Here is a 14,612-nt window from a genome sequence, read left to right as displayed (position 1 = left end):
TTCACAGTGGCCGTCATCTCTCCAACAGAACCATTACATAACTGCCATCACCTCGTCATTTTTTCACAGCCAGAGGGAAGTCTGAGCAGACTTTCATTCAGTCCTGGGAGGAGGGGCAGTCTGTTCACACAGACGCAGTACCCTGGCAGGACACTGAGACTGGGTCGACTTGCTCTCAAACCATCACCCAGACAGCCAGTCAGCCGTGGCAAAAGCTGGCATCTGATGAGCAGAGCAGAAAGGAAGATGAGTGGTCCACCCTGCTCCATCGTCATCCTCCTTTTCCCTTTGTCCCAGCTTTTGATTATGTGAAACAGCCAGGTATTTGCACTTCTAATGCCTGCTAGTGGTTATTAAGCAGTTTTCCATTAGGAAATCTGAACCCAGAATCTTTTGATCTTTCACTTTGGCTGGGATTTTAAAGAACATGCATCTAAATTTAATTTTATCGTGGCCACCATGCACTTTATGAATGATACCACTACATGTAAATTGCATTATCCTCAAAGGCTTCTGTAGAACCCAAGCATGTGGTGCTATTCTGCCCCGTTTTCAAGCATTTGCAGTTTGAGATTTGTGTGTGTTTGCTCATCTGGTATGAAATTGTTCAGTATTGTTTCTCTGATGTTGTCAGCTAAGCTCAGCTTGGCAAAAATTAGCTCTATGGACAGGCTATTGCAACCAGCACCAACACAGCAAGATGATTGGTTCCTTTACTTTGACCGAGTCTTCAGCCTATCCTCGCTTGAGTGTGTTGACAAGCCATGTGAGTTTCTTTGTGTGACTTTGTGTGGAAATATGACATGCAACCATTTTGGGAATTTGAATACTGTTTGTACAAAGACCCTTCAACAGCCTGCAATATGAATGAAATTTTAGTTCCTTTCATGGTTCATTGTTTTACTTTCCCCTTTACTCCTCCCAGCCTCTCCTCTAGCTCAGTTCCAGCTCCAGGAGAAGGATGAGCAGGGCATGCATGTGGCAGAGCAGGAACTGCCCAGAGAAAAGGTCATTGAGAGGCTGCAGGAAACTGTGATCTTGGTAGACATGCTGAAAGAGGCGGATTTTTTGGAAAAGAGGCTGAGGGAAGTGAAGGATTTAGAGGAGAGGCTCCAAGAAGTGGGTGAAATGGCAGAGAGACTTCAGGAAGTAATAGAAGAGGAACTGGGTAAGGAAGAGCTAGATAAGTTAAGAGAGGAAGAGGGAGATTTGGAGCAGGAAGAACGAATACAAGTTGAAGGTATAATAGAAACAGTGCTGAAGAAATCTGTGAGGAGAATAGAGGCAAAAGAGGATGAAGTGGATGAACTGGAAGAGCAGATTAAGCAGGTGTTTTTAAAAGGCTTGTTGCCGGAAGAGGAAGAGGCCGAGGTGATGCAGGAGAGCGAAAAAGAGGTGACAGACGAGAGTCTGCTAGATGATAGCTTGAGAGAGAAGCTTAGCCAGATAGAAAAGGAATGGCAAGACGAGGTGAAGGAGAAGATGTCAGATGTCACCAGTGCCAGTTCTGTAATACCATACCAGAAGGTTGAGCGTAGGACTAAGAAGAGAGTGACTATTGCAGAAGAGAGAGGGCAGAAGCAAGAAGAAATGGAAGATGTGCAGGTACAAGCTGGTGTAATGTCAGAGGAGAGGCTAGGTAAAGAGGGGACATGGCGTAAGACAGAAATACTGGAGAACATAACCGGGAGAAAAGAGAGGCTTCGGGCTGAGGATCCATCTCAGGTGGCAAATAAAGATGTCTGGTTTACACTTTTTGACCGCCCTCCATACAAAGCTGTTTCCAAACCACCAGGTACAGTATGTCATTGTGCAAACAGCTTTAGACCTCAACTAATCTCTCTAATATTGTAATCTAATACTAATACTTTTTTTGTGTACGGTTTACATTAAGTGAGTCCAAAAAAACTTCAAAATCTTTAGATTCAGTGGAAAGCTGGTTAATGGAGAAGTTAACAGGTTGGTTCTCATTTTGATTGCTCTTCCCTTTCTCTTATAAATAAATATAATTTGACATTTATAAAAGGGCTGTCTGTGCTGGGTATAGTTCTGGGTTATATTCAGGTGGACGCAGTGGAGTGAAAATAATACAGTGTAGCAGACATAAAAAATGTGGTCGATGTAGATGTCCTAATGGTGCAAAAGGGAAAAAGACATTGATATCACAGCCTCAGAAACAGCCACAGCCTTTGTTTTCTGGTGTATCCAGGAAGATTTGGGAATTTATGTTGTTTTTCAGTCATCAGAATGAAAATTAATAAATGTGTATGTATAAATATCATCCATAGAGTTGAATCAGCTTAAAACAGACTGACCCACTGTGGATTTGCAGTCTTAGTTATATCTAATTGTTTTCCTGCTTCTGCTACTGTGAGCTTTTTGGCACTGCGTGTTTGCTCCCCCGTTCAAAGATTCTGTGTCTTTACTGTCATCATTAGTTACCACTGTGGAACGTGCTCAGGTGGATGAAGGCTTGTATTTCACCTCCACAACTGAGATTACAACAGTTGAGGAGAAAACAGAGATTATAGTAGAAGACAGAAAAATAAGAGAAGAGGAAGTATGGCGTGTACCAGAGATCCCACCACCACAGACCATCACAGAAAGAGATGATGACTGGTTTGTGTTGCTGGATGTTATTCCTCGCGAAATGCCTTATGTACCACCAGGTACTGCTTTTTCAAAACAATCTTGGCTCTCTTGTGCTTTATTTTGTGCTTACAATATAAAGAAAGTGTGTATTACTGCTTGTGTTTTAAGACTTTCTCCTGACTTTACTCATATCAGTTACGTTGAAAGGAAGAGACCCAGTGGATGCAGAAACTTTGGTCACTGTGGTTGGAACTGCAGTCGATGAGGAGATTAGAGAAGTAGTAGCTGAAGAGAGAAAGATAACAGAAGAGGCACCAAGACATCTACAAGAAATCCCACAACAGCCAGTGACAGAAAGAGATGACTGGTTTGTGTTGCTGGATGTTGTTTCCAGAGAAACATCATATGTACCACCAGGTATTGCTAAACTCCCCAGTACTGCTTCACAGCTTTAGCAAAGCAAGCAATTATCCTGAGCTTTACAGACGCCCTTATCCTTAAATCCCCTGTACTGTCGATAGTGTCTGAGGATTTTTATCTCTTTTGTCTTAGTTGCTGTTGCAGAGCGTGTAGAAGTGTCTCCAGAAGAATGTGTCTCACCGGTTGAAGTAACAACTGTTGAGCAGAGAGAAAGAAGAGTGGAGGTTGTGGTAGAAGACACAGAAATAAAAGAAGTGCTGAGTGAAAAGCAAGTAGTAGCACTGCCACAGGCTGTGAGAGAGATAGAAGATGACTGGTTTGTGCTGCTGGATGTTCCCACTAGAAAACCATTATTTGTGCCACCAGGTATTGTCGACTTTCCCTCCAGTCCCACCATAAACACTAACAAGCTTATTATAAGTGACTTACAATACTCATTTATTCTGTTTGTCATTAGTTACTGTGGCTGAGTGCGTTCAGGTTTATCCTGAAGAAAGCATTTCTACTGTTGCCCAAACAATAACAGTAGAGTCCAGGAAGGAGGTTGTATTTGAAGAGACTGTGGTGCAGAAGGAGGACAAGAAGCTTCCCAAGCAAATTATTCCAGAGCAGAAAATATCCCAGCCAGTCAGAGAAATCAGAGAAAGAGATGATGACTGTTTTCTTCTGCTGGATGTTGTTCCCAGAGAAACTGCCTATGTGCCTCCAGGTACCCACAGCCTTCAAATGTCTTTTTTTTTTTCAAGCAAACTATTCAAAGATTATATCTGTTGTTAAACTTTATGAAATTTAAGGTCTCTGTCTCACTTTTGGTTGAAGCTTGAGTATAAGTTCTGTCTGTTTTCAGTTTCTCGGGTAGTACCGAGCTAAATTTGTGTTCAGCCTCAAATTGAGGTGATAAACATAGAGCGGAAGTTGCAGCAGATAAGTGGTGGCTAATAAGCTGGACTGCATGCACACCTCATGCTTTTTAATTTCCTTTAAACCTTAAATAGCTCCAGCAAAAATCTGAATTAAATACATTTAATTCAGATATATTTACCCTTATTTTTCTATGTTAGTTGCTGTGGTTGAGCGTATTGTGGATGTGGCAGCCACTGAACCAAAACCAAAATTCATCCTGGAAGACGTGAGGCCACCTGTGAAGTCGGTGGAGATTAAACCACCACATCCAAGACAAGTGGATGATGACTGGTTTGTGCTGCTAGATGTTGCAGAAAAAGCACAAGGTATTCTGCTGTTTTATGTGTGGCTATGAGATGGAATCAGACAGAATAACATGGCGTCTGTGTGTGCCTTACAGTTTTGAATGTGTATTATACATTTCACCTTGTTCAGTATATGTTTAAGTGGACTTGTGTTCTGACTGAGAAGGCTTTGTGTGTATCCTGTATTAGTGGCTGTGGACGAACGTATCCATGTGCATCCTGAAGTGAGACCAGCTAAAGAGTTTGCTGCCATAGAGCAGAGAGCACAGCAGAGAATTACTATAGTGGAGGAGATGTGGCAGCAGGAGAAGGCGGTACAGCAGAAACCGCGTCCAGCAGTGAGAGAGGTGGAAGATGATTGGTTTATTCTTCTGGATGTGGCCACTAAGAAATCAGGTATAATCAAAAGGATTTAATCCAGCTATACATAGACATTTTTTTTTAGATTTGTTTTATAGTGCACTATTATTCTTTGACATTTGATCTACCCTCCTAATATGTGCACCTACTGTGTCGTTTAATTTGTCATTTAACATTTTTAGATTTAGCTGGGCAATCTATTTCACTGTAAATGCAAGTGTCCTAATATTTTGCACGTCATTTTCACAATAATACCTGGTTGTGTATTTGCATTAGTCACTGTCCCTGAGCGCATCCAGTTCCCAGCAGAGGTGAGAGCTCCAACTGCTGTGGCCAAAACAAGGATTGCTATTTCCGAGAGGAGACCACAGTTTGAGAAACGGATCCAGGAGGAAAGAAGTCTGCTCACAGATATACATGTCAATGATGATTGGTTTGTTCTACTAGATGTTGGCCTCAAAGAGTCAGGTATTTGTTTACCTGTTTGGGTTTGTTGGTTTGCAGATGAACAGCTCACACATGGTCACGCCTTCTTCGCTCCATGACACGCTCATTAACATTTGCAGCCTGTTTGCAGGATACTTCTCTTCACTAGGGATTTTTGTCAACCGATGGCACATCCACTATTATTCAAGGACCTCTGACCATGCTATGTTTAGCAGATTGAAGAAATAATGCTTTCTTAATCTCAGCATTTCACCAGTTCAACCACATTGAGCTTTATAGCTCCTTGCAGCCTAACATCATCTGCCCTTTGCATCTATCATCGGATCGTAACAAGAACTAATCCATGCTTTTGCTCTCATTCCACTTTGTGGATATTCACTTCTGGCCCACTTCAGGTTCTGACGCGTGCTTGTCCTTTTTTTAAAAGAGACTAAACAAAGCATATAAGGTACAGTATACGGCTGCAGTGCGCTTATCTGATCACATCAAGGCTTCAGACTGTAAGTATGATGTGGCCACTTGCAAAGATGCGCTATTGTGTGTTACTTTATTTGTATGTTTATATCTGTTTCATTGCGCATGCAAGCTACCTCCTCCATTACACAGTGTGCTAAAACATATTTCCTTTTATTCACGTTTCCATTTTGTCTGTATTTTGCCTAGTGGTGAGCACACAGAGGGGCACTCGTCCTGTCAGTGCTCCGGTCTTCTCCCAGGCTGCTCTGGCAGAGGCAGGGATCCCCATGGCCCCTTTCGATCAGCCCCAGACCTCCACTCCGATCAAGACCGGCCGCAAAGAGGAAAAAAAGCTGGAGGTCACTGTAGAAGCTGTGGAGCCCTCAAAAATCGAGGCTGTGGCTGAGGTCAAGGTATTCAATTTCTCTGATCACCATTTTACACGTGTGTGATGTAATATCAGCAAAAGTCTAAAAGTTTATGTGCAGGGAAATTGTAGCATTATATATGTATGTAAATCGTATGGATAGCTGGAGCCAGCGAAATATCAACAAATGATTTGTAATGTGTCCTCATAGTGATTGCCGGGATATTTTGATTGTAGATAATGATAACTATAAAATATAGAGACGAAATTGCTTCATAGTCTTTAATAATTAAAGATCTCAAAGTAGTGAGCAGAGATTGTTCTCTGTGTCTGAGTGTGAACTGTGTCTCTCTTGCTGCTGTAGCCAGCAGTGTGGAGGGACCAGAGAGAAGTAGACTCTTCACTGATATCCACCGTCAATGGGGACATTCAGGTTAGTGTCAGACACTGGCCTCTTGCATGTCACCCCTTCAGAAGGCTTGTTTTCACTATGGCTGAGATCTGAGTGTTAAAGCCAACAAGCAAAGGATGCTAACATGTGTCCCTCTCTCCTCCCTGGGGTAGCACGAGTCTGAGGTGATGAGCACGGAGGTGGTGCGAATGCGAAAGGTCAGATTCTTAGCCTCGTATATGTTTCCGTAGCCATTTCTCCACCTCCATTCTGATGATATTGAGTTTCTCATCCAAAATACTAATTTCACCCTCTTCTCATGTTGTGCTTCCATATGGCTAGGTCTTAAATGACATCCACATCAGGTTCGATGCACATACAGTATATTAAGAATAGATGGAATATGTAAACAGTGAGTAACTGGTGTTAATAGAATAAAATAACTTAAATAAGAAGCTGTTTAAAGGTTTACAAGGTGTTAATTTCTTCCCATTGCTTGCTGTTGTTGTAAACCCTGGAATGCACACATGCATGATTATAGATTAAATGCACTTTACTCCAAAGTAGCATGATAACTGGTGTTTTATCACATTTCTGTCACTCCACCATTCTTTGTTTTCTTGTCACTGTAAAAATAGAAATCTTAAGTCAGTCCTCTAGGGCTTTAGGTTCTTTGCTGTGTTAGTAAATTGCAGTTTGGTCTTTATGGTCACTTTTGCATGCAGACTCGTCACAGCCCTCTCTGTCTGTTGTATTAACACTGTAGTGAATTTTGTAGCATGCATGTCCAAGGTGTGGCAGTTTAATGCCAGCACAAAGGGAAACTGAAACAAACCCACACTCTTTTGTTCTTTTCATTTTTCACAGAAAAGAGCTAAGAAAATTGAGGGTGACTCAATTTATATCAGACATAGCCTTTTAATGTTGGAGGTTTGTATCCTTTCTGGAGATGTCAATCTCTATCTGTATTTTCTTGCTCTTTGGCACAACGGCTGCTGTTTAATATCACGCTTGCATGTGGCATGATTCACACTTTTTGCATCAGCAAATGATGATGGCTGTAGATTACATAAGTGTGTGTGTGTGTCAGCGTAACTCTAATCCGGTTGTTTCAGGAGAGTGCTGTTGAATTTATAACAAATAAGTTTTAGGTTATGGTCAAAATTCTTGCACTTGCTTCACTCCATAGCATCCATAAACTGTACCTAATGACCAGCCCTGTGATGTGGTGGATGAGCCATGGTTTAAGCTAATCAGGGACAGCCCAGAGCTTTTCTAGACTGTTTTTCATTCTTTAAGCCAGGATTCACAAGCAGCTCCATTTTCATGTTTTTTTTTTCCAGATCATCAGTATTCTCCTGTTCCTGCTTTTGTTCTTTCTACCTCCATCTCATTTTCTAACTTGCCAGTAATGCATTGCACTTCCTCACCAGTTACGCAAATGTCTTTTGACCATAGAAATGAAAATCTAAATAATTATACATCTTTGCTGTTGTATATGAAAGGAATGGCATTTGGAGAAACACTTATCATTAAGTTGCTCTTTAGCACCACAATAAGTCATGATTAACAGTTAAACACTTCTGTTCATTAGCTAGAACATCTTCTGCAGTATATTTTGTTAAATTGGTGGTCAATATCTTGCATTTCTCAATACAGATCAACTTGGTGCTAAATGTTGCCAAATGAGTGCTGCTACTGTTGCTTTTGTTCATTTGTGTATAATGAGCAGGTTCCATTTATACTGAGGCTGCATCTTTGACAGCTTGTAACATGTCTGCTATCATCACCTATCCTTCTCATTGATTTGCAGCCTGTGTTCACGACGTGTTTCACTGCAAGCCTAATGCTATGAAATAATTCCTCAATGCTGTGCTGTATAGTTTATAGCTCCTACCCATCCAAATAATAATCGCTTTTGATAAATCACGGCACCGACTCCTCTGAATCTCCTCTGAACCTTTTTGTTTATTAACCAAAGTCTGATCTCATGAATCAGCTGCCAGACTTGCTTTTCATTTTGAAAAGGAGTCGCTGATAATCTATCAAGGATCCACATAGTATCATCAAATAGATTAATGGCCCCATCTAATTTATGGTCCTTTAGAATCACCAATTAACGCTGCTTCTGCTCATATTAAATCTGCAGAAAATCAACACAAATTGTATAGAAACAGCAGAAAGCAACATACTGACTTTTTTTTCTTTATTCTCTCCTGTTTGTTGATCTCTCCCCTCTCCCAACTACGAACATATCCTTCATCTTCCCTTCCCCTCCCCATCCAACTTTCACTATCACTATCTTCTTATTTCTCACCTTACTGTTTTCTTGATCCACTTGATTTCCCCCCCCCACACACACACACACACACACACATTCTGATAGGAGTACAATAAGCCTCAGGAGGACTTGCTCAAGCATCATGCCAGTATCAGTGAGCTGAAGAGGAACTTCATGGAATCCGTCCCAGAGCAGAGGCCCAGTGAGTGGGACAAGCGCCTGTCCACACACTCTCCGTTCCGCACCCTGGGTATCAATGGTCAGCCTCTGCCTAGTGCAGATGGGGTAAGTCTCCCACAGAAAACACTCGCCACCAAATCCTTTTTAGTTGATTTAACCTTTAAGCCTGTCAATTCAGGAATTGGAGCGAACAAAGCAAAAAGTTCCATTTAATTAGAAAATCATTCTTGAAGACTTAAAGGTGGGGTATGCGATTCTAATCCAATACATGTCAAATTCAGCGAATATCTCCTCATGGTCCGCTAGCTGTCCGTTCTGTGTGTGTGTGTGCGCTGAAAAGAAATCTGGTGTACACAGCCCTGGCTCTGTAAATGCTAAACAAACAAAGTGGCTTGGACCGAGCGTTAAATGACTTACCCACAGACATTCAGCTTACTTTCTAGTTTGCCAAGATATGCTGTTGTTGTTGTGAGTATCGCTGTTTGGACCTGGTGTGCTGGCTCTGGGAAACCGTCTCGTTCTCTCTGGCTGTTAGCTTTGCAGCAGCAACTGTAGCGTCAATTTGCTAACCCACAACCTAGCTAACGTTAGTTACATTACTTGTTGTGTCGTTGTTCGCTCTATATCATGGTATTGGATTTCTCCAGAATCCCATAGCTCACCTTTAACAATTCCTGAATTGACTTGGATAAAGCTGTATTTATACATACGTCTTGTGTTAGACTAATTTTTAAAAGTTTGTGTAATTTTGAACATTGACCTGCTGCATTCAATCAGATTCTTTTACATGATGAATATATTCAAACGAAACAAATTGATAGAAGGGGGGATCAGGCTCTTCCAGTTGTCATTCTTGGTTCTCTTACAGTCTTAAGTGTAATGGATTGTGTGTGCATGTACAGACCTATTCAAGGCATTGGCATGTCGTATGCAACACATGCATGTGTATAAAGAATGGATTTGGGTCTTGTTGAATAGGGTCTGTACTTTTGTTCTTTCATTTAAAAGACTGATGTGGGTGAGGCATCTTTGGGACAGGTTGTCCACTCTCTGAGAACTCACTTTGGTTCATCTTATCTGCACTGGATGTCTCTGAACGCCGACATGTTCGTATTGCATGACTGACGGACCTGACGTTGAAAGTTTACTGCATGACTCAGAGATGACTCTTTCATGAGTTTTTGCATGTTCTGACACTGAGCAGAATTAACTTTTCCCCTCTCCTCTGTCCCTCCTTCATTGATGAGCTTTTTTTCTGCTTTTAATACTTATTTTGTTTTTTGGGGGGGTTTTTTGCCTGCTGCTTTCTCCAAGCCTCAGTTGTTTTTCCATGAAGAGACAAGGCCTCATTCACAGTTGTATCAGCAGCCCCACTCTCCCTATAGTAAATAATAATGTAACTATCACAGGATTCCAGTATAAAACTAATATGATATAATTGGTCTTAACAGTTATGTTGTAGTTTAAAGGATTACATGAAAGCTATTCAGTGGACTGAAAACAATCTACTGAGGTTCATTTCACTTTCACACTTGGAAATAAATGCCTCCAAGTAAATCATATTGTCAAGAGCCATTAGAGTTGCACTGAAATCAAAGCAAAACTGACAGCTTAGAGTCTGTAGTGAGGAGATGAATCAGAACAAATACACAAAATGTTTTATGTAAGCTGTCAACAATATGACTGGTCAAATGTAGTGGAGTGGACACACACTGTTTACGCTCAATTTTACAAGTCAGTTTGTCATTCTAGCACCCTGCTGTGAGAAAAGTTAACAAAGTTAATCATATTAACAGCACAAAATGTTGGTTTGCAAGTTTGACACACAGCAGCAGAATTGGTCCTGCTAGTGCTAATGGACTAAAATGACGGGGCTAAAAATAATAATTAAATATAAGCTGCAGTTGATTGTCCAGATACCAGCTATAGCCTCTAAGCTAATGATATTATTAACCGCTATCACAGCTTAATGTCACTTCAGATTAGTTTTTCATAGTGTCACAGTTCATAGTGTTGTTGCCATCCAGCAGCCTCCAGCCAGATCAAATCCCATTTACTACTCAAACACAACACTGCACCTTGTAGTCAAAAGGGCATCTGTGCCAATTAAACATCCTGAAGCTAGAGGGCCAAGATCATTCTGGCTGTACTGACTCAAATGACCTTAATTTACTGAGATAGTTCCATCTCAAAAATGTATAAAATGCATCCCTTTTTTAAATAAGATACTACAAGTGTGGATGACTTTGTCTTTTCAAACAAAGTGAATTGTTGGACATGGAAAAAATATAAAAATGCATGTTAAAATGCATGTGCCAGTAACATTTCCATGCTTTGTACAACAAAAAATTCTGTTCAATTGAAGGCTTTTGCCATGCTATTACATATGAATTTAATATTTACAATAATCCGTTATTGCGCAACTCTGGCTTTTACAAGTTAAGTTTATTTTTCGGTCATTGCAAACATTTCAAAATTCCTCCCTCTCATCTCTCTTCCCTCCTCCTCCTCCTCCTCCTCCTCCCCCTCAGTTTGTCATCCGCCTCCCACGCGGCCCCCTGCTAGACTTCTACTCCAAACGCAGCTGAGGGGCTGTCTCGACCCTGCGGAAATCCCACACAGGTGTGAGTGTGACCCGTGGAGACCGCACCTAGTCCATCTACCCATCCACCTCTAGCTTTCTCTTCTCTTCCTCTCCTTCCTTCGCCTCCTCTTCAACATCTCTGTAGCATTCTTCATCTCTCATCCTCTGCTCCACTTGAGAAGCTGTCCTTTTTTTCTGCCCTCTGTGGTACAAGACTTTCGTTCCTTCTGTTTCCCACTGCAGCACAGTTGACCTGGTTTCTTCAGCCAGAAACAGACCTGTTCTCCAAAGACTGATTAAGACCGGAAATGACAATCCACCCACTACTCTTTTGCATTTTCTGTGATTTCTTTTTAAATCAACCAATCAGCCATTATTACCTAACAACTGACTTTTATCTGAAGGTTTTTAATTGTTGACCATATCACTTTGAGCCTGCTTTTATACACGTTTTGAGGTACATTTATATTGTTGGTTGTCTAGGAATATTGTCTTCAGATAAGCCGATCACTGCGATGTGATTTTTGGATATATACATACTTATTTCCTGAACCCACATGAAGTAAGCACTAGAAAACGGCAGTCTTGTTACTGGGAAATGTATCAATATTCTTTGTCACAGTATAGTACTTCCTGTGTTTGCAGACTTTGAGGCAGCTTAATTGTAATACTTATAAACCTCTTTGTCCTTCACCAGTATTTGGCAAGGCAGTATGTAGCAACTGTAAGAGATTCCTTGTTGCATGACCTTTTGACAATCAATTTTGACCAAAGAATAAAAGGCATTCCATATACAGCTCATATGATTGTTTGTTCCTTTCAAGGACCCTGGATTTTGTAATTTAAGTTTATTCATTATTCATTATTTTTTTTGTTGATGACTGTCTGTCAAAAGTAGTGTGAGTGGCATGTTATTTTTGCAAGATTCAAGTTAAAATAAATCCATTTCATTCTGACGCACACTGAATTATACTCATGGATGAAATAAACAATAGGGAGCAATACCTGTATTCAATATTCATCTTATTTGGTAACCTACTGTAGCCATGAAGAGATATACATGGTCTGCAATAATGCTTTGTTAAGCGGCGGTGTTAAAACGGTGTTGATTTTGTCATAAAAAGTTTAAGAGTTCATCATCTTCCTACAGAGCTGTAGTACCTCATAAAATGGATACTGTGCTGTACATACTATATACATAGTGGTATATTTTTAACGTGCATGCATTATAATCTATGGAACTATGACTTACTTTACATACCATGTCAGTAAGAAACCTACCCATGATCACATAGTGACTGTTGTGTCTTTTTTAGAGTGTGTGCATTAGTCTCCTTTGCAATGGTTCAGAGACAAAGGCTGCACATGAGGAAACCAGCAGCAATTTGGGATTTTCAGGCATACCAAGTCCCACTGTGAGCCACAGGAGTGAGCCTGATAGTGTCGAAGCCCACGGTGCTCCAGTTGAGGAAGAGTCATGTGATGAGGAGGAGGTTGTAGTTTTTGAGACCCCCTTGGTGCCAATCGTAGAGGTGGAGATGGCGCAGCTGCCTCCCTCCCTCGACCCCTGCTGTAAAGCTTTAGATGAGACCCTGGAGGAAGAAGGATTGTATCCTGAAGTGTCGGAGTGCTCTGGGAGGATAGTTGGATCTTCCCCAGCTTCCTACTTCAGGAGCGATGGTCCACAGGTCATACGCTGCTTCCAGGTAGCCTCCTGACCCCCACAGGGTGATGCTGATTCTGTCTCTGCTTGGCCTCTGTATGATTTCAAGGCTGCCACACTTGCCCACTCCTTTGCAGCAGCATTACCAATCAAAACTTGTGAATCTGTAAAGGTAGGATATTAAATCCAGTGTGAATTGTGCTCATCATAGTCAAATGTAACTCTGGTTGCTGCAGAGGTGTTGCACAGTGGTGTGCTAAGTTCTCAACTATGGTGATGGGGCGCTGTAACACATTCTTATCTGCCACAAAACGTTGTGTTTTACACATTGACTTTACTTTCTTCATCTTTCCAACCCACTTATGGCTTGATATTTTCCATTTCCCTGTTTCTTTTGTAGTAGTTGGCGGTGGGAAGGGAAGTAACAAGGTGATTCTGTTGTTTCCAAAAATCATAATTGAAACATATTTGGTGAGAAGAAAGGGCTGTTGCAGTGAAAATCAATCCACACAGGCAATGGCTTAAAAGGGAATGCATGGTGTGAAACAAAGTGGTTGCTGTGAGGTGCGACGTGTCTGGTTAAACAGCCACTCATGGGGCTATGCTCCCATCCACAGCCCCCTCTGGTGCAGACCCAGACAGTCACCATCACAGCTGTCTCCAACTCCATACCAAGTGGCATCTCCACCACAGAGGTCCCTGTCGTCCCGACCAAGACCTTCATCTATGAGTCTTCAAAGGTAGGGGCTCCAGCACCTGCTCAGCCCAGATCTGTCTCCACTATAGGCAATCAGGACCAGGCCGGGGGCTCCAGAATGAGCATGAGGCAGCGCTGCACATTCCCTGGCTGATGCTCAGGGTCACGCAATCTAAAAATGATTTCTCACTCTATCATTTTTGGTCTCTCAGGTGACAGATGATGGGACAGATGACAAAGATAGCTCAACTGTGTCCAGCTCCAAGACCGTTACCTCAGAGGCCACCAGTGGCACCACAGTAACCACCACTACCACTCACATCTCAAAGGTCAGCAGTACAATCTTGCTCTTTGTTTACATAATTTTGTTTTATTTTTTTTGCCTCTCAACTCTATTTTTTTCTTGCCTCTACCAGGTAGTGAAAGGCGGATCTTCGGAGACTCGTGTGGAGAAGAGAATCGTCATAACTGCAGACTCTGACATTGACCAAGATAAGGTACAAACCCCTCTGTGCTAGAAACACCCATGACACAAACTGTAATGGACAGAATATTAAAGGAATAGTTTGACACTTTGGGAAGTACCCTGATTTGCTTTCTTGCTGAGAGTTGGACGAGAAGATTGATACCACTCTCATATATGTCCAGTAAATGTGAAGCTACAGCCAGGAGATGGTTTGGTTAGGGCAGTTTTTAAAAAGCCTACTTGCACCTCTAACACTCACTAATGAACACGTTATGTATGTATATGTTGTGTTTAATTAAAAAAAAAACAGTAAAAACGACAAGTTGTGGTTTTAAAGGGAGGTTTTGCGCTAGACTATTTATTGGCCAGGAGCAGTGACGTCCTTGAGCCAGACTAGCTGTTTCTTTATGCTTAATAGTTAAAGGATAGACATGAGTGGTATAGATATTCTCATCTAAGTCTCAGCAAGATAGCAAATAAGGGTACTGTAAATGTCAAAC

The 14,612-nt window shown here is 41.5% G+C and overlaps 1 protein-coding gene across 21 annotated transcripts in view; it reads left to right on the top strand.

The window, feature by feature from the left end:
* The window catches only part of LOC122881404, a 33,554-nt gene that overhangs the window by 17,071 nt on the left and 1,871 nt on the right, over positions 1-14,612 (top strand). For 4 of the 21 annotated variants that reach the window (XM_044207585.1, XM_044207572.1, XM_044207570.1 and 1 more), the window contains exons 12-31: positions 70-321; positions 635-766; positions 926-1,795; positions 1,924-1,959; positions 2,439-2,669; positions 2,788-3,009; positions 3,145-3,378; positions 3,470-3,721; positions 4,074-4,241; positions 4,410-4,616; positions 4,857-5,048; positions 5,691-5,896; positions 6,215-6,283; positions 6,415-6,459; positions 7,109-7,171; positions 8,628-8,807; positions 12,603-12,992; positions 13,567-13,689; positions 13,859-13,975; positions 14,063-14,143. In XM_044207585.1, coding sequence (XP_044063520.1) covers positions 70-321; positions 635-766; positions 926-1,795; positions 1,924-1,959; positions 2,439-2,669; positions 2,788-3,009; positions 3,145-3,378; positions 3,470-3,721; positions 4,074-4,241; positions 4,410-4,616; positions 4,857-5,048; positions 5,691-5,896; positions 6,215-6,283; positions 6,415-6,459; positions 7,109-7,171; positions 8,628-8,807; positions 12,603-12,992; positions 13,567-13,689; positions 13,859-13,975; positions 14,063-14,143 — 4,070 coding nt within the window. Of the gene's footprint in view, positions 1-69; positions 322-634; positions 767-925; positions 1,796-1,923; positions 1,960-2,438; positions 2,670-2,787; positions 3,010-3,144; positions 3,379-3,469; positions 3,722-4,073; positions 4,242-4,409; positions 4,617-4,856; positions 5,049-5,690; positions 5,897-6,214; positions 6,284-6,414; positions 6,460-6,583; positions 6,647-7,108; positions 7,172-8,627; positions 8,808-11,233; positions 12,088-12,602; positions 12,993-13,566; positions 13,690-13,858; positions 13,976-14,062; positions 14,144-14,612 lie in introns of those variants that run through there. The other 17 variants (XM_044207573.1, XM_044207575.1, XM_044207574.1 and 14 more) reach the window with 17 other exon arrangements.

This window comes from Siniperca chuatsi, linkage group LG9 (assembly GCF_020085105.1).
Source record: "Siniperca chuatsi isolate FFG_IHB_CAS linkage group LG9, ASM2008510v1, whole genome shotgun sequence".
In the NCBI taxonomy this organism is placed as follows: domain Eukaryota; kingdom Metazoa; phylum Chordata; class Actinopteri; order Centrarchiformes; family Sinipercidae; genus Siniperca; species Siniperca chuatsi.
The sequence above is the reverse complement of the archived record's forward strand: the minus strand, read 5'-3'. Positions and strand labels throughout refer to the sequence as shown.